General features: G+C 39.8%; 1 protein-coding gene across 8 annotated transcripts in view; it reads left to right on the top strand.

Annotated features, from left to right (window-relative positions):
* CTNNA3 (catenin alpha 3) overlaps nt 1–20,447 on the top strand; it is a 428,400-nt gene that overhangs the window by 376,832 nt on the left and 31,121 nt on the right. For all 8 annotated transcript variants that reach the window (XM_027694077.1, XM_027694076.1, XM_027694078.1 and 5 more), the window contains one exon: nt 1,342–1,523. In XM_027694077.1, coding sequence (XP_027549878.1) covers nt 1,342–1,523 — 182 coding nt within the window. The remainder of the gene's footprint in view (nt 1–1,341; nt 1,524–20,447) is intronic.

The raw sequence follows: 20,447 nt of genomic DNA on the forward strand, positions 1-20,447 counted from the left end.
ATTGCCTGTTATATTAATTATAAGTAATTCAGCCACTGCCTTAACTTTCTATTTTATTGATGGTAGATAATGTTTTATAAACAAGAATAAGTCACAAAATATTTACTGTTTGATTGCAGAGTAATTTCAGTGTGTTAATAGTTGCTGCATGTAGTTGTGAGTTCCTGGTGGCCTGAAGGGGACTGCTTTCCAGGGAAGATGCTGGATAAGAACCACGGTGGCAGTAGAGCCATCAAGACCAACAAACCCAAAGGTCTCCCTGCTTCCTGGGGTAGAAGGTATTATGAAGGGCCAGGACTTCCATGTGGCCACATAATATCTTGGCCCCTGTCTGCCTCCTGGCCTGTTCCCGACACAGGAGGTTTATCTGACCCTTGTCTGGAGAAGGCTGATGATCTTGGTCATGAAGAAGAACATTAAGTAAAATATTTCTCTCACCATTTTCAGGAGGTTTTGGTAACCTTATTCACATACTGATTTCTGATATGCTCATCTGTTTATCTTCTGCAAAGACAGAATATCCATATTTTAAGTCTTTTTTGGTAATGTAGAACCTTCTCAGGGACCCCTGGTGGCCTAGTGGTTAGCATGCAGGACTCTCACTGCTGCGACCACAGGTTCGAATCCCAAGTCCCCCGGGCAGATGGTAGCTCGTTAGCCCTGTGAGGCCATCCATCTATGAGAAGGTCACTCTAAACAAACCTACGTCCTAAGGACCTCACTGCCATTGTCCAAGCTTGCTTGGCCCCGGCAGATGAACCTTAGGATTAAAGGGTGGGCTCAGTTCAGCGCAGGCTGTGTCTCACCTAAAAAATCCATTGCGCAGGCTGGAAAGGTAAAAAGACCTTTCCCCAAATCTTCGTTCGCGAAGACTGGCCATTATTATTATTATTAGAACCTTCTCAGGAGAGAGAACATGCATACCTGAAACTTCTAGGACAATTAACCCTTTTCATTGATTATTTCCTACCCAAATCAATACTGCATTTTGTAACTTGCACATATATCATACTTAAAAACACTTAGGCTCCTTAACCCTAAGAAATAGGAGCAACTGTCAGTGATATTTCATAAAGGCTCTTTGGAAGAATGTATTCGTCTTTAATATTAATATTAATGGTTTCACAAACACAACTGACCCCATCACACTGAGATAATTTATTTGGCACAACTAGATGACAGCATACAGATTTTGAAATTTAGAAGTACTCAAACTCGAACAGTTTGCCCAGGCCACAGTGGTTTTAAACTATATATTTAATAATGTACGGCGATTTTGTTTTAAAAAAGAAAAATACTCTGATGTAGATGTTTTACAAATCAAATTATTCTATGTTTTAGGCCAAGATGACTCAACTGCCAGAGGCTGAAAAGGAAAAGATAGCTGAGCAAGTGGCTGACTTCAAAAAAGTCAAGAGTAAGCTTGATGCAGAGATTGAAATATGGGATGATACCAGCAATGACATAATTGTTCTGGCCAAGCGGATGTGTGTGATTATGATGGAGATGACTGACTTCACAAGGTAATTATGCAAAAAAAGAGTCTTCAATATTTATAAGTGTTGGAGGCCACTGTCATATTTTTTGGGCAGCAAATACTGAGTTTTTAATATCAGGTGACAGCATCTTTACAAAATTGAGTGAATAAGCTAATGTAACACACTAGGGAGTGGTACTGAAGTGTGGGGAGGGAGATTTGAAGTTTTGAGCTGTGCTTGTCCTTATTTTTTTTTTGTTTGTCCTCTTTTATTAATTTGGTTGGTAGGGTTTTTGCACGTCTTTTAGTACCTCTATTTCCGCTCTTACTGAAAGGGAAAAAACCCCCAAAATAATCTTGATTTTAGGCAGTAGTTTTGTCTCATCTGTTTCCTTTCTACTTGTATCAGACCATGCTGTCAAGCATGAAACACACTATACAGAGCCTACCCATGGCAGTGCACTTTCATACTCATGCATATTTTATATCACATTACCTGCTCTTGCTTTCATCAGAACTCTATCATGCTGCTATATGTAGTTTTGAAGAATGAAGTGTCCTGTAGCAAATAGCTGTCAAAGCTGGCAGTTTTTTCTGCTGTCAGTATATGTTCTATGATGCTCGTTTAGCAGGAAACAATCTTAAATTCAGGAGCTTTTTCTGCCATGCACTGAATTAAATGTTCAGTAAATTTCATTGAAGTAATTATACCAAAGGAAGATGGTGATGGTGTTGTCTGCCCTCCTCACCCCCTCCCCAGTCTGGTTAGAAGTAAAGTAGTTGCTGACAAGTGAAGCCTTAAAACACAACCACTCCTGCAAAACACTTAATGTCTTGTAAAATAAGTCCATTCATGCAAGGTAAGAAGAAAAATCTCAGCCTCTTAGACAAATTCCTCAGGTGTGTAAATGAGCAGTGTTGCATAGAGCTGGACCAGGTAACAAAGCTAGGCTCTGCTCTAGGCTCGTTCTGGGGAAGACAGCTGTTGCATTTTATCACACTGGCAACTTCTAAATTCACCTTCATGTGAGAGAGATTTAAAGACCTGCATGGGGGACTCTGCAACCTTGTTCTTTTTAAGAGTATATGATTTGTATGGAGACCTTTGAAAAAGAACATTCTATGCCATAAAGTCAATCTTTACAATTAAAGTCACCTCTCTCGCCAAAATTCTTTATATTACCAGCTTTAGATAATCAAAATTAAGAAGGCGAGCTCAAAGTCTTAATTTTATATATATGGCTCTCAGTTGAACATGGCATAATCTGCAGCTTTGAGTCAAAGAGAAGCTCTTTATGAAGTTCTGCTGATATCCAGAGAGTCCATGGAGAACTCTGAAATTACTCTGGTACAACAACTTACTTGAAGGTGAAGTTAAAATGTTTTGTGGAGTGAGAGTGAAAATCCTAGTCTGCACTTCAGAGTTTGGTAGGGAGTATGGTACATTGTTGGAAGATGGAGTGTGATTATTCTCTTCCAAATTGTAGGGATTGTATTAATCTTTTTACTTCACAGATGTTTAGATTATAACTTGAGGTATGCAAGTACATACAAGTATATATTCCTATGTTATGTGTTTAATACTCAAGTTGTAATTTCTTGGGGGTCAGACTATCCCACCAAGTGTTTTGTTCGGTGTCTAGGGCCCTTGGTAACAAAAATCAAGTCACCCTGTAATACAAAAATGGTCTTACGAGATAGTTTCTATCTTACCTAACTTTGTCTCACACCTTTATAAAGGTGGTTTTGAATATGTCCTTTAGTAATATGGTTTCAAGTTTTGTTTCTTCTTCAATGCCAGACGAAGTCTTGTGAAATGAAGATCTGAGCAATAGGTGAACTCCTCTGGCTCTTCCTCTTGTTTACCAAAGGTGGCAGTTAAGTGCCAACTGGCTTTTTCAATTCCTGCTCTGTAGAAATCTGGGAATAGAATCATAGAATTGTTTAAACTGGAAAAGTCCCTTTAAGATCGTTGAGTCCAACCATTAACCCAGCACTGCCTTGTTGATAGTTAAACCATGTCCTCAAGTGCCACATCCATGTGTTTTTTGAACACTTCCAGGGATAGGGATTCCCCTACTTCCCTGAGCAGCCTGTTCCAGTGCTGGACCACCCTTTTAGAGGAGAAATTTTTCCTAATATCTAAAAATAAACCTCCTCTGGTGCAACTTGGGGCCCTTTCCTCTCGTCTTATCTCTTGTAACCTGGAAGAAGAGACCAACCCCACCTGGCTACATCCTCCTGTCAAGGAGTTTTAGCGAGTGAGAAGGTCCCCCCTAAGCCTCCTTTTCTACCAGCTCCATTCCCTTCTCTGGACACCCAAAAGATGTGCAGCAAGTACATGTACAGCAAGCACCAGCTCACCTTGGGGTTTGAGCTCTCCAGTCTGTAACTCCAAGTTCTTGAACATGGAAGAAATAAAAGATTCTGACATTTTGTATTTGTAACATCAGAAACTACTCAGACAAATAGTAAATTTCTGTACTTGAGTCACTTGTTACATAAGCTGATTTCTGTTTTTCTTCAAATGGTATTACCATGCATTCATTGTTATTTAATCTCAATGAGAGCTTTTCAAAGTTTTAGTTTTTCAAGGTCACCTTTTGCATTTGTGTATTACCCTGACCATTTATGCAACAGTAATATTTTCAACTAAAACCAAGTTAATGTTGGTATCAAAACAACTCATTATTCAAACAGAAGGTAATTGGGAATGATGTTGGCATAAATTGTTGGTGTGTATAGCTTGGATCATTAACAAAAATACTTCAGAATGACTTCAGTGAAGGCCAGTGATAATCAGTGATTACTCATTGGAAGTTAGGACTGCTGTAAATTGTAACCACCTGAAGTAGCTCATTATGGCTTAACTTCCTTATTTGATTGTAGAGCAGATGCCTCTGATTTTTTTGAGTCTTGGCAGAAGGCACCTGCAGAACCTCATTTGAAACAATTCTTGTCCTACTGAACAGTCGTGAGCATGTCCTCTGCAAACAGACACTAGAGCAGACAACTGTAATTATATGTAATACATATTTTCCAGCTTTTTTTTTTAAACTTTGTATGTGATACATGACATAAGCTTTCTGAAACTTGATGATGAACTTTGCTGTGGTGAACTATCCATTCACCACAATGACTGTATATCATTGTCATCATGAGCTTATGCTTGACAGATGGAAAAGGAATTTACAAAAGCAGAAAGGCATTGTTGAAAGTTTGTAGCAGCTGGCAGCAGCTGCTCATCGGTAGCATGGACATGATAATAAGGCCTGATAATGGAAAACCTGTTATATTGATTACTGGAATCTATTAATCTATTAAAACTTCTGTAAAAACCACATCATATTTGCAGTAATAAGCTTTGGCCCTGACGGACAGAAGTGGAGGCAGTGGACACCAGGCATTTGCTCTGCTGAAAGTGTGGCTCTCTATTCCCTTTGGACTCCAGCACACTTGTTTGTTGGGGATAGCATACAAAGTTCCTGCCAATTTAATTCTCTTGCTGAAGGTTATTGATGCTAGAAATAAGAGAGTTTGGTAAAGGTTTCTTTCCTGAATTTTACTTTTCTGAAAATGAACTGGATTGTAGTTTTAGTTTCTTTAGGAGGGCTACAGTGAATGAGGCAAAAAGAATAAGGAGCCTGAAATTGTTCCTGTGTTGCCACGGCTTCAACAGCAAAGGCATTTAGTGAAGCTGAGAAACAAATGAGCTATCAGTGGGTCTGATTATGTTTTCTATCCTCAGCCTGGAGCTGCAGCCACATCCCTGTCCTTCTTACAGAATTCCATCTCAGCTTGGCTCTGCTGGCTCCTCCCATGGCTGACCAGAAACCTGTACTTCTGCCACTGGCCTTGTGCCAAAGTGAGCAAAGCCTGGGAGATAGTTCCTGTGTGACTGTCACTTCTCATCTTCCTCTGAATATGCAGAAGTGCTTTGTCACTTCTCTGTTCAGAGGAGCTGGCTGCTTCCAGAGCACCTTACTGGGTCAGGATCTATCCAAAGTGCTTGCCTGCACCTCCTCCGAATCTGTCTACTGTGCAGAACTGTACACAACAGGGTTTGTTTGGTTTTCTGATACCTTGAGGATTCACTCGGGATAGCAGGACATTTGTTTTCTTGGGCTGGAAGGGGTTTAGGCTTACTTTTCACCTTCAAGAGTATTAGGCTAAAAATTATCAGGAATGGGAGGTGCTTCCTTCTTTGCACGAAGTCATCATGTCTGTAGCCCTCACATGACATACTGTGTAGCCCAGCAATGAGTGGGTGGAGGCGACAGATATGGATTTACATCTCTATCCATGGAACTCCGTCTTGGCCCAAACTCTGTCAGCGTTGTGAGTGTTGATCTGTGTTATGGAGCAGGGAAACAGGATTTCAGTTCTTGGTTCAGCTTTTGAAAGGCTTCAGTTTCCTGGGCAAGGATGAGCGAATGAGGATTGCTTTGTCCATAGTTTTTCCTGTTGGCCATCTTGGATGACTTCAAGATGAGTCTTTAGTGTAGGTCCCATTTTGGATGACTGAACTCTCAGGGACAGGGTGTCCCTGGCAGTGCAGTGTGTGCAATGTGATGGTTGGTGCAGATTATTTCAGTGCTATGAGATTCACTTGCTTGCACCTAAAGTACCAAGTACCTTTGTAATCTGAGGCATCCAACATCTGAAATGTTTTAGCTGTACAAGGACCATTACACACTTGAAAACTCAGTACAAAAATTACCCCTACTGGTTTCAAAATGGAAGTTCCTTCTGGTTTTGAGCTTCCACTTATTCCAGTGACATATCTGGCCTGCTGTATGGGAACATACTGATTTTAAGGAATAGCTTCTGTCTTGGCAATGAATGAGTTTTCTTCCTTTAAACTGAGCTTTTAAGCAAACGTAATTCCTGGTAATAATCTGTATAAATGTAGTGCAGTCAATTAATTTAATTCACTGCTTAGACTTCAGCATATGTGACACTGTGACATTGTATTGATGGGTGGTATCTGAATGAGAGATTAGAAAAGTACTGGCATTTGATCAAGAAGACTCCACTGGTGTTTTTCAATGTACAGCAGGCAGAATTACCTGTAAAAGGAAGGGGGGGTGTGAAAGAATAGGGATTTTGGTATGTATAAACAGACATGTATGCTCACATAATTCGAATTTTTGTTTCTTCCTTGTGTCCTGTTACATTTTCCTAGTGCAAACACACACATTTTCAATCAGAGAATATTCATAAGTTTAAAGAGAAGTTATAGCCTTTAATTTTATGAGGAAAATGTATTTAGTCACATGGGTCAATCACACATCAGTGTTCTGTCCTTTTGCTGTGTTTTCTATAGAAGTAAATATCAAAAAATTGCCTGACCTGCCATAACAGTTTTAATAGTATTGTAGTGAAAATATTCTAATTTCTCTGCTGATTGGCTAAAAAGGTACAAGAAAAATTGTAGGGTTGCATTTGGTTTGGTTTGTTTTTCCCTAAGCTTTGTGTGTAAAAGGAGCAGGATTTTTGATTTCCATTGCCACAGCACATTTATAATTAAAAAGGTATTTACCAATAATTAGACATAAGTTTTCTTTGCTCACACGTGTATCTAATTCAAGCAGTGCTTAGGATCAGAACACTGGAATTTTTAATTCACCTTGAGAAAGCAGCAAGAAGGGTTGATGGTTTAAGCATAAATGGAGCTCCTGAGAGTCAGAACTTGTTGAGAATAGTTTTGGTGGACAGCCTTAGTGTTTGACTCTTGTGCACCAAGGCAAGATCCTTCACACAGAGAACTGCAGAATGTCCTCATGCAAGATTTTCACACACTTTGATGATAGGAAAGGTACCACCAGGACTCGGGTAAGATTCAGACATACAAGGCAGAGCTCGCTGCCATGTGAGAGGTGATTTTGAAGATACACTAGGGAGAGACTAGAGCTGGTAGCTGACTTTGCCAGGCTGTTTCACAGCATATCCTAATGGCATGGAGTCTATGGATTCAGGATTGAAGCCTCTCTGACAGTCCCTCTCAGTATTCTTTGGTATAAGCAGTAAATGAGAGTCACTGGGCTTTTACCCCTCACCCATTTTGTAGGTTGTTAGATTCCAAATGGGGCCGTATAAACACTTCCTTTAAATGAAGAGTTCAGCCCTTAGCAAACTGTTCAGAAAGTATCTCATATTTGCTCTTGCTGCTTGACACTTGCTTCTAAAATGGCATCAATATCAGAGTTAATATGAGAAATAGCAAAACAAATCAGCAAGACTTGAAAAAAATAAATCTAGCAAAGTCATCCTCCAAAAGCTGTCCCCCTTTATCCTTACAGTAAGACTAAATGTAATTCTGCTTTTACCTCTAGTTCCAAGGATTGTAGCTTCACCTAATCTTTTCTCTCTGTTGCACTCTTGCTTAAGACCAAGTGCAGCTGCCCCATCTAGCAAGTCTCCACACCAGAGAATAGTCTGCAACCTTAGTTCATCTGGTCTTCTAGTCTTTGCTTGGGAAAGCAAAAGAGGGATCCAAAAAGAAGATGGGAGGTGAAGATGGCAGTCGTGTAGTTACTGGGATTTGAAGAGAGCATGGGACAAAAAGATAACGAAGAAAGAGGACCAAGGAGGGATTCTATTCCTAGTCAAGTTTATCCATGAAACTTCTCACCATAACTCCCTGTTTGATTTGGTTTTCCTGGTACCCCTTTCCACATCAGAGTTACCCAGGATCCTCCTATTTCCCGTTCAGCTCATTTCAGATGGTTCTGAAATTCTGAGGACCTTTTTCATTGCACCCTAAAATCCACTGACTTATTGCCTTTTTTTGGCCCCTTCTAACCCTCAGATTTCCAGCAGTTGCATCCAGCTTCTCTCACCCATCTGGAAATCACGTGTCCCAGCTCTTCCGCTCAGTCTTCTTCCCGGTTGCCAAACCAGTTTGTCACTGCCACAAAAGATAATGATACCTTTATTACTAAACCCCCTGAACTCATTAATTGCCATTACAGCTACAGTTCAGCTTCAGATACAAGCATGAATTTCCCCTTTCCCTCCCCTCCCTGCTCCTATCAGGGAATTAATTGATTGGCATTATTTCATTAAGCAATCTGTGATGCTTTTGAGAGTCCATATCTACTCAGTGTTTGCATCATAACCTGCATATGAGAACAAACAACTTTCACTGTAAGATTATGTCGTGAAAAATCACCCAAAGATTGTGAAAGTTTTGTCAACAGGGGTGTTGTTCAACTGAGCCATCAGAAAGGACAGAGTTATTTTGGAGAAAATTACTTTGGGCAAAGATGATGATGAACCTTCCTTAGGATTCTATATTAAGAGCAACTTCTACTTGTGTTAAGTATATAAAGTTGTTATTTAAGGTAAATTTATAGAGCAGGTACAGTTTAGTTGTGTGTGCATACTTGCACATGTTTTATGATACAGGCCTTGTCAAACAGAACCAGCAGGATTTACTTGTTACAATACAGTAGATGAAGCAGATAACTTTTACTGTTAAAATGAGCAGCAGAATTGCATTAGCTACAGTAGTGTGAATGTTGTTTAAGATTTTGCAGTACTTCAGGATACTGACTGTCCTGCCAGTACTACGTGTAGTAGCCTCAGGCAGTTGTTGCTCTCAAATAGAAACATGGGCTCTCAGGTTTGTGATGGATTGTTGAGGTGTGTCAGGTTAAATCATACCATGTAACACAGAATCAGCTGGTACTGCTCATTCTTCCTGAATGTCACAGAGCTTCTAAAATTTACACAAATGCAACTTTCACAAATAAGTGAGGATTTTGAAGGCAAAAATCAAGTATTTGTATCCTCCTGCCCATCTCAGAAGCTTTTGACTGAGTCTGAATTTCCTTCATGGTACTACTGTATCTTGATTAATGATACTTTCATAGAATATTGTAGTTCATATGATACTCCTGTGGATGCTTCTGCCACTTTTATACTAAAAATAATTTCAGCTGATTCCTAAATACATACACCAGCAAATAATTAATCATAATTGGCAATTGCTACTCAATATAGTCCTAAAAGGTAAGTGCTAGATATTCATCCTTTGATAGTAAAATTTCAAAAAAGAAATTATAATATCCAAATATATTGCTTTATAATACCCTGTATTTCAAAGTGAAAATCACCTGGTGGGTTGAAGTCTTAGAACCAAAAGAGAAACATTTCAGGCAAAAAAAACCCCAAAATCATTAACAGTTTGGTTTTATGACTCAGTATTACTCCAAGTATTTAGATATCCAATTTGCCTTCAGGCTCAGTGGATTTATTTTCCTGTAGTATGCATAATTAACATCAATAGTATTCTTATTAAACAAACACAATAAATCATGGATGCCTAGTCTGGTTTAGATGCTTCTGTTAGGGATTCCAAGGTCAGAATTTACTCTCAGACTGTGACACAAGGAGGTTCTAAATGGATGACAGTGTGCAGCTGAAGAGGATGTTGGGTGATAAGATAAACAAGCACAACTTTCAGATCCTTGCTATTTTGCAGGTTAACAAAGCATGTTAAACACTTGTAAACCAATACAGCCAACAGCTAATTACCAAAATAATGAGCATAACATTTCTTCCTTTCCTCTGCAACATTACTGTGACAAAATGCAGCTGACTTGTGTACAGCTGCATTCACTGAACAGTTTTTTTGCTATTGCTCATAACTGGTCTAGAAATACTCAAGGGAATGGATAAACTTGAGCTCTATGTCAGCATCAAACTAGGAAGAGGACAGATAATACACAGGCCTGTGTGGATTGGCTTTGTTTTTACAGTCTCCTGTTCCTTTTGTGTCATCTGTTGTTCTTTAACCACAACCATTTCACCCACTTCTATTCTCGCTTCTGCTGCATTAAGCAAACCACCTGCCTTCACTGTCATAACCCTAAAAGACACATTTTCTCCCATCTCTCAGTACTGCTGCTGGCTGCAGTCAGCAGATGACATTCACAATGCCCCTGTATGGGCAGGATAGATTCTCAGTCCCTGAAATTGTCCTCAGAGCAGTCATAATGGGAAAATACAAGCTCTTTAGCAAAACATCAGGACAGAAGGAGGTTCTGTTACTCTTTCTTCCTTCTGTCAGTGACATAATTACATTGTGGATATCTTTCTGCACTACAAGCATGTGTAATTATTTCACTGTTCATATAATTGCCCCTTTCTTTGGAAGGATGAGGCATTCACAGTTTGGTCTTCCATTTAAAAACTATTTTTTAAAAAAAGATATGTTATTTGTGCAACTTTCATTTCTTTGGAACGGAAATGAAAGTGAACATAATACTTTCCTATTATTGAGCTTAACAATTATTGAACTTAACTCAAACTTTTGATAGAAAGGTGACAAAAACTTATTTTAGCCTAACAGTCAACCCTCCTAATTTCAACTTCTATATTGTCAATGCTTGCAAACTGTTCTTTTAATTCCTGTAGAATGCCTCGTAGTCATGGAAGCTGTGAAGATTAATTCCTCTGATTAGAGTAATTACATGCTCCACATCCTAAAAGAATTTTATAAATTTAAGTCCAAGAAAATGTGTTCCATTTGAAACAATGAGCCTCTTAATTCTACTGTTTCTGTGGAAATACTTGGTTTGTGCTGATGGTTACACCTCATGTATGGGTAAACAAATTGTATACATAGGGCAAAACAACCTACTGACACAACAATTGGTCCTCAAAAAAATCAGAGAAATAACAGTTGTTGTTTTGTTATTTTTCCTGTAGTCCCATATAAGATTGCAAAAAATGCAAGGAATTCATTGAAATCTTAGAATTAGTCTAACATTTATTTCAGTGTACCTAGCACTTCTTGATCCCAGTACTATAACAGCATAAAAGCTGAGGTAAGAAAGCGAAGAGATAAGGAGATGGTTGTTCGTTGGGCAAGTCAAAGACAACTTAATAAAATTCAGACATACTCAAATATAGCAAAATCATAAATAAGGCGGACACATGGATCTACCTAGCCTTTGGCAGGAATCCATCCAGGACTAGAAGCAAGTCAACTACAAAGTCCCAGTATACATTACAGCAAATAGAATCACAATTAAGTGACAAGTTGTATCTTCTGTGCCAAAAAGAGTTGTCTTTTGCCTTCTGTCTTCAGGGACTACAACACTCAGAGGACAAGGTGTGTTCAGAACTCCCAAATAACAGCTCCTGTCAGCAGAGACATGAGGAGTGTAAAGCAAGAGTAGTTCAGGCAGTAATTTAACAGCTTCCAGGCCAGTTTTCCTAGGCAGCTGGGAAGCCTGTGGTGGGATGATCTCCTTAGAGCATGATGGAACAAGGATTAGCGGTACCTATAAGAGCAGCATTTGGCCCAGCATGAAGGCAGGTGTGCCTTGCAGCAGTTTAAGTTGTGCTCTCATCACTTAGCAGGGGTGGGCAGAGGGGGTGTCAGCTCCTCAGCAAGGGGGGCTGAGCACCCCCGAGGTGACAGGTACCCATCAACTGTGGGGTTCCACAGGGTCAGCCACACTCTGACTGGGGCTGCTCCAGTTCCATCCACGGGCATCTTCCTCCTTGTCCTTGGGCCAGCAGGAGTGAGATCCCAAAACTGTGAGGATATGAGCTATTGTCAGGGAGCAGCAATGCCAGCTGCTCTGTAAGGGAGGCAAGCCAGGATCCGAGGGAAATCCCAGTGCAGACAGCCCTTGCACTGAGCACTGCTGAGCTCAGCAGCGCTGGGATTTCAGAGGAGCACAGGGTGTCCATAACCATTGGCATCCCAGACAAGGTAAGCAGCCAAGCAGGTCTATGGTCCATTGAGAGGCAAAAAGGAGAAGGGGCCAAAGCCAGACTCCAGTATGTCCATGAGCAGTCCATCCAGGAGACAGGGTGCTGGCAAAGTAGGTTTAACATCCAACCTGAGGACAAGGCTGGAGACAGGTGTGTGTGTGAGTCAGGTCAGGGACTGGGATGGGGTGCAGGCCAGATCTTAATCAGAGGTCTTGGGCCAGTGGGCAGGGCCGTGGGAGAGTGAGCCTGGTCAGCACTATTAAGGCCCATTAGTGCACTCAGGCCATGGCACCTGGAATAGAGGGAGCTGGTTCTTAGTCCATCCTGATGGCTCACCTCCACCCAGAAGGGGAAGCCAAGGTAATGTCCAAACTGGATATGAGGTCATGCAGTGACATGTTATGATTTGCTGTTCTTATGGTAGTGCTCAGGGAAGTGACAGCTTTGGGAGCATTCTCCAACTGGCACGTCACTGAATCTGCCTTTTGAACCTCACTGCCTTGACACAAGACTTGTTTTTATGTTTATTTCGCTCAAGCTGTTGTTGGGTAAGAGCACCCAGCAATGTCTCCTAGGAAAATAAAGAAGCAGTCATTAAAAAGGCAAAGCACCTCTCCCAGCTTTTTTCCACCCTTTAAAATATAGGCCTATTTTTATGGAATTTATTTGCTATATTTTGTACATGCTATATATTTTTGGCTATAACACCATATGTTCAGGTTCCTCCTGAATTAATTAGCAGAAGTTAGAAGCTTAAACCTTTGGAGAGTTTCCAAGAAATAAGACTGGAAACTTTTGCAGCCCCTTCATTGGAAGGGTAGGCACAGCAGTGAATTAATTATGACCAGAAATTTGACATAAAATATTAGTTACTTTTTTCCTGTGAATTTAATGCTGATTCAAAGGAAAGTTTTGCTTACTTCTACAAGAGATCAGTTGCTTTCAGAGTATGATGTACACCCACATTTCTCTTGACAATTTATTGTCCAAGAGTGAAAAAAAAAGTGGATTTATGGCAGTTACTGACTGTTGACCTGGCTGGTGTTCATGAAATAGAAGTCTGGAGTGTAATTGTCAAGGCAAAGTTTGTGAACTTGATAGTGACAGATAGTACCCAATGTGGGTACATAAAAATGAGTAGTAACTGTTAAAAGAAAGAAGGCAGACAGTGAAATAGAAGGGAACCAGATCACTGGGATGTTGTTTTATAAAGCAAAGGAGTGTGCTTTTGATGCTGTACAGGCTTTGCAGTGCTGGTCACCAGAATTTGCTCTTCAAATGGTTCCTTGTGGTTACCAGGAGGAGATGAATCAAGTAAAGGGGTGTTGTTTTTGGGACTGCCACTCTGATATTGGTGAGGAGGGAAGGGGGCAGTCTGGAGAAGGGATTGAGGAAGGCTTGTAGGCAGGGACTTCTCTCTTCTCCTCTGTTCTTTTCCCTTAGAAGCAACGCTATTAACTTTGTATATCAAGGCTTCTCTATCAGAGTGTAAAACGTGAAAAATTCTTGAGGCTATAAGGCACATTTTCCAAAGCAAAGAGATTTTGTAAAACAAATTATCTTCTTTTACATTCACATGTACAGTAATTCATAAGCATTGGAGAAAAATCAAGTTTGGGCCCTTTGTGTTGTGGATGTATCTCATTGTTTAACATGTAGATGAGGTGAAGGCACAGCACAGCCTAAACCCCATGTTTTTATGGTACCCAGACATATCCAAATCAGCCAGAGGCTCCCAAATTTGTGTGTCTGGCTTTGGTCATTTGATATACCAATAGTACATTATAGGCTGGGAAGAAGATATATGGTTATATTTTTCTCTACTGGAGTATATTACTTCACTCATTCCTAAATTATTATTTTACATTTATTTTCCCTTCTTCCCTCTACTGGGTTACAGATCAGTTGTTTGACAGCACTGCAGCACTTGCTATGGTCACCCTTCTCTGTGCAGATGAAGCCATGGTTATTTCAGAGAGATAAGGCTTTCATCTTTCTCAAATCACTGCTCCTGTATTATTTCTCTTCACCCTACCAAATGTCTGGCTTTCTTCTTTCTGAGTGATCAATCCACAGGAACTAATTTCAGTTGAACTTTTGGTTTTTTCATGGCCAAGAAGCAAGCTAGGATGGAGTTGCCATCTAATAAAATATAATTGTTCTCAGAAGCTGCAGGCTTGCAAGAAACCTTACTGTAGTTAATTTTATTTAGTAACCTTTTAGTTTAGTTTTCTTTTTGGAGTATGGATACTTCTGAGAACAAACTATTTGCAAATGCTCACCTTGGGAGCATGGTGAACAATAGAAACAGTGCTGAACTGCTGTTTTCTGCTAAAATTATGACCGGAGTCTGTTCCAGCCTTTTTTAATTAAACCAGGACCTTTCATGGTTCACACAGCCTGCCAATGGTTTTCACACTTTTTTCTTCCAACACTGTACAGCATTTTTTAACACGTTTTTTTATTCAGTACCTTTGGCAGCTGCTGTTTGGGTCCTGCTGGGGGATTCAAACTCTGTGTTTCTCCTCCAAATGGCACTGTTAGTGATGTTCAACTGAGGCATGTTCCCACAAATACCTGCTCAGCACAGTGCTGCGTCCCTGCACCACGTCTTCACTGAAAGGTTGCACCATGGATCTTACCTGAGCTGCTCAGAAGATGGCTAAAGGTAGAAATGAAGTGGAATCTACATGGCAGACTGCAAACATAAGATCCCCTTTCACAGTATTTTCTCATACCTGTCTCAGTCCTGAACTGTTAAGGTCATCTGAGAGCTATTCTTACTGTTAGGAAGTAATGAATCAAACAATTCCAATAGTTCTGGGTGCTCTGTGATGGCAGAGAGAAGGAGTGACACTCTCCAATATACCCTGGGTGGATGTGAGCTAATGGAAGGAGTTTCAGAGGTCAGTAGGTTTTTTTCTTCATTTCATTGTAAACTTACTGAAAAGTTACTGTTTAAATATACCTGCTGTAGTCATACCTGTTTCACAGACAATTGAGATCATCCCTACACAGGCACCTCTGTTATTCCCCTACAATAAGTAGCTGACACTGAGGTCTTCTTTAGATTGATGAAAAGGCCACAGGTCCTCAATAAACTGAGAAGCGAAATTAAATAACCAAAAATACAACCAGAGCTGTAAAGGAGGAGGGAAGGGATGTTGTGAGCACACTTCTTCCCACAGGCCTAACCCCAGGAATGAGTGCTGTCCTGGAGATAGTGTGCTTCTGATTAGTGCAGTGTCAGAGAAAGAGAAAGCAGAATAGTGTAGTTTCTGCTTTTCACTATTCCGACAGTTCTGTCGCTGTCCTGAGGTATCTGTATCTTTTTTTCCCCTAGAGCTGAAGGTGAACTGTGTAAGCTGGGTCTAAAATTAAGACAATACTTGGCCATTTACACTAACACCTTTGATTTATTTTTAGCATTAAGCAGTGGTTTGTTTTCAATTTTGTTCATTGGTTTTAACATCTTTTTCCTGTTGGCTGAATCATCTATGCAGAGCAGGGTATTCTTCAGTGAGTAATGGCTTAGAAGCCTCTTCTGTATGTATGGGCCTGTGGTAATTGCTAGACATATGGTAATGCTCTGCTCTTAAATAACTTTTTTTTTTTGGCTAAATAGTTATAAACAGATCATAGGTCCCAGTTAATTTAGCACTTCAAGGTTTCTGTGCTGGAATATACATGATTCCATTCCTCTCTCTGGAATGTCTTCCTTATTGCTGGCTGGTCTCTGTCGATATTGCTTTTCAAGTGGGCCAGTCAGAGGTAGCAGATGATGATAACATGAGTATTCTAAAAGTGATTTCCTTAAAGAGTTCTCAGTTCTTGTACAGGAAGACACGAGCTGCAGACACCAGATGCTGGACATCTGTTACCAGCAGCCATGAGAGCTTGGTGCTGTGTTACACCAAGGTTTTGGCATAGTGTGGGAAACACAGGATGTAGCAGGAAAAAGTTGCTGCCAAAGGAGTTGCTGCTGTTGGAAAGGGTATTGCAAGTGTTCAGTCGGTATTGCCTTTAATTTTGCTTTTATGCCTAAAATATGTTGTTTGCATTTCCAAGTATTCAGTGGCTATAAATGTGCAGGTCCTACCCAGATTAATCATTGCACTTTACCTGTGTCAGGAATGTTCTGTTTTTCACATGGTGGGTTTTTTGCAGCTTTTCCCTACACAAGCCATAATTTTGCTTTTGGGACTTGCAGTTTAGCCTGGATTAATAAGAATGAATGAGTCTTTCATTTCTCATACCTTTTTTAACTGACTGTGGGATTTGTTTGGACTTTTTCCTCAAAGGGCACTTTCAGACTAGTCCATCAAATTCTTTCCAAGAGCTGTTTCTTGTCAGGATGACAGGCCCTGAGGCCTCCCCCTAATCATAAAGCTCTCAGTGGACTCAGGTGCTGTCTGGTTGGTGTTTGAAGAACAGACAGTTCATTGGGAATGCGCATCACCTCTGTGTTCTCCCACATTCCCAAGGGAGAACCACTTGGAAAACATCTCCCCTTGGCTTCTGACAGTAAGCAAACCAAACAGAAGGAGGGTGCAAGAAAAAATGATTGTGCAGATGTTTTAGAGGGAAGTCCTCACTAAGTTTCTCAGTGACACTGCACCCTTGCTGCAGTGTGGAGCCTTCATCTTGTGTTTCCTTTTCAGAGTCAGGCTGGGCAGTGGTTTTGACTGAGTGAATTTTACTAGTATTTTTACAAAATTTGGAAGAATTTTCTTCCCAACCAATCCTAAGACAAGCCATGCTATAAAGATGTACAGCCCCTTGATTCTGCTGATACAATGAGAGGACTGTTATAAATGTAAAGATATAAATATATAAGTAAATGTGGCTGTTTAATGGTTGCTGAACTGTGATAAAAGCAGCTTTTCCTATCGGTAAAGCAGGGTTATTAGCACAGAAAGAGAATTTCTTGTGGGCTGGGACAGAGCATAAGCCTCAGAGCAGAAACCCTCAAAATTTTGTCAGTGTTTCAGTGAACAAGCAGCTGTCTGTACTGTGTTCCCTGCCAAGGCAGTAACTTATTCCAGAAGTTCTCTTCAATTTTAAGTACTGTTGGATGAGGAAGCAAGCTGCAGCTATAGTTTCAGACCTTGGACTAAAATGTGGTTTAATACAGATAAAAAATCAGACAAAGTGGTGTTTTTATTCAGGACTGTCACATTATATTTGGGGCATGTTGTATTCAACTTAAAACACTCTCAGAGGATACTTTCCCGTTTCAGTCCTAGGAGATTTCACCCACCATGATACAATTACACAGTTTCTTTCACTGTAGAGCCTGTGCCAAACATATTTTCCGATGCTTTTATCTTGACACAGCAAAGTGACAGTGACACTTGCTCATGACAAGTAACTTGCCTGATTGAATTTTGTCAAGTGTGTTGAATGCAATTTTCTGCAGAAACTGTGTGCCACTTGAGAAAAGTTTCCTGCCTTCTTGGTTGTTAAGAAAACCTTGGAAGTGCATAATTAATGTAATCAGGAATGGCCTGACTTGCTGCAGTTACACCAGGAAGTTCAAAACAGTAAGGAATGATCTATGTAAGCCCCAAATTCTGGCTCTAGTTTGCAGTCTCCGCAGCCAGGCATTTCAGCAGGTGAGTTCTTGCATCACTGTGGGGAAGGAAATCCCTTCCTCACCCCAGGTGTTCTGCAGCAGGAGTGATGAATGCTCTCTAATTGCCAGTCTGTAGCAAATTCCTTACTCTTAAAATGAGGGAGGCAAAAGTAAAGTGAGTTAAGCAGCTTTGTACAGCACTACCAGCAGACAGGACTGTCTGCTAAAGGCTACACATGCTAGCAAACAGCACCCTTGGTAATAGTTTTTCCCATGTCTTTCCTCTGTTCTTTATTTTTCTTGGCATCAGTGATGGATTCTAGCCCATGATCATGTTCTCCTCTCTCATTCCCACTTACCTCTCACCACTGTGTGGCTGCAAGAGAACTTTCTTACTGACGTTTGATGAGCAGGCAGAAATTAAGACTTCCTGTGTTTTAACTGCTCTTTTCTTACATTCATATAATATGTCGGTGTTGGTAATTCAGAGTGTTATTAAAAATCTTTGCATGTATATTACTTTGTGTCTTGGCACTTGAGGTTTGTTATTGTAGGAGAAACTTACTTACCTCCAGCATTTTTAATTAACTTTCATGGCTGCTGAGCAAATCCTGAAAATGTGACCCCTGAAAGCTTGGGAAAAAAAAGAAAAAAAGTAATCTGAAGAACTGCAGATGTACTATTTCAAGTCTCATGATATTTATTCCAGCTCTGTGGTATTTTGGAGCCTGACTCATGATATTTGAGTGCTTGAGGCTGACAGTACAAAGATTTCATTCACACAGCCTCAACGTTACTATGTCTACATAAGTAGAGCAATAAGGAGAGCTCACCACGAAAAATGCGGGAGATTTGGGAGGACAAAAACATCATAACACTTTTCCTTTGGTGCTGTAGCATTGTTGATAACTCTGTGAGTCAACAGTGTAAATGAGAATTAGTTTACTTTTTTTTTCCCAAAGCACGAGCAAGGGACATATCAAATCAATCAAATGCAAAGAAAATGCATTTCATTCTAAAACTTTTCTTTTTTATCATGCAAAGTATATATTTTTATTCTGAAAATCTGAAATTAGTTTCCTCTTTGCATAGCATTTTAAAGCCAGCTACTTTTTCAGTGAGAGTCAAGTAAATAGTGCAGAGATGAAGACTTCTGCCTAGGGCTGAAATTGCTTCATCTGGTCGTGTTCATTAGGCAATTGTAAAATAGAGTAAAGATAAGTAAGAAACTTCCTTATCGTTTTCACTCAAAAAAACCCCAAAACCAAAACACAAACAAACCCAAACCCCCAAACCCTTGAAATGCAACAAATAGGATGACACCAGGTGCTGGTTTAGCTCAGGAGTTTAATCTGAAAGATTCTGATAATATCAGGTGTCTGAAACAACACTTTCTGGAGCTTCTGTGGCCTTGTAGTCTGATTCTGAGGCAGTGTCACATGAAACGGCAACTTGTCAGTCTAGGAGAAAATAAATGAGGCTAAAGTAGGATCAGAAAAATACTGGGAAGGGAAGAGAATTTAAAAATTCAAGCCCATTGAGTCCAGCTTGTTCATCTTCAGTGAACTTGTAATAAGGTAAGCTTTATCTGTATCTGCGTGAGGGCTTAGAAATCAGAAGAGATGGTAGGAGAATATGTCCACAGTAGAGGTGAGTACAAATGTGTAGTGGACATCAGTAGTGCTGGGATAGACTAGAAAAGGATATATTTAATTTAATAAACCATTATTATTTACACAGTTTGAGAAATCATAAAACACTGATGCTTGGCTGTAGCCAAATATTTCAATATTTAACTGAATTGTCAAGTTGTCTTACTGAACTCTGTCACTAAGAAAATCAGCATTTCAAGACAAGTGCAGTACTCTGGCAGGAAGAGGTGAGATTTTTCTACTCACAAGATTTTGAAGTTGAACAAGAAAAGGAATTTGAATATGAATATCCTATTTTTCTTGTTTCCTCTAGACAGAAGAACTAAACAGAGAAATAAAAACGGGTTGCAGCATGCAACACATAACAAATTTAGGGCGTGCTGTTGCATGAGGAAGCAGAATTTAGGATCTGTGCGTTCCTGAAGATAACTGAAAGGACCAGTTTCCAGTTGAGTCACCTGTTTCATGGTCACCAGCCTTACCAGAGAGTGTATTATTTCAAGGGATCACTCTTATCAAAACACATCTATATTAATTTTATCTGATTTTCATACCTGTTACCATATTAAAGGAAATTTCTTTAAAGTGAGTCTTTCATACAACATACATATTATAAACACCATATGTTGTAACATCGTTGTTGAAGCAAAACTACAAGTTAATGGTGCTTTTCAGAGACAATAGCAGTAAAGAAGGATTTTTTTGGAAATATTTTGATAATTGATTCAACATATAGTCAGAAACTTGTGTGGTATTTAGAAGATGGATTACTGAGCCATTACCAGTCTAGCAATATGATCAGATATCCATATTAATAAACATCTGTCCCAATGGCATAGCAGATGTACTAGGTGCATATATAATATAAAATATAAATTTTTGATGAGTACTTCATTCTTTTTTTTACTACAAAATGTTTTAATTACATCTAGATCATGCCATTTATTTCAGTTTGCAACACTAAAAATGTAGGTTTTAAAAAAAGAACCCAACAATGGTGTGAGGACAG

Source organism: Neopelma chrysocephalum, unplaced genomic scaffold (genome assembly GCF_003984885.1).
Source record: "Neopelma chrysocephalum unplaced genomic scaffold, ASM398488v2 Primary Assembly neopelma1_96, whole genome shotgun sequence".
NCBI classification, from domain to species: Eukaryota; Metazoa; Chordata; class Aves; order Passeriformes; family Pipridae; genus Neopelma; species Neopelma chrysocephalum.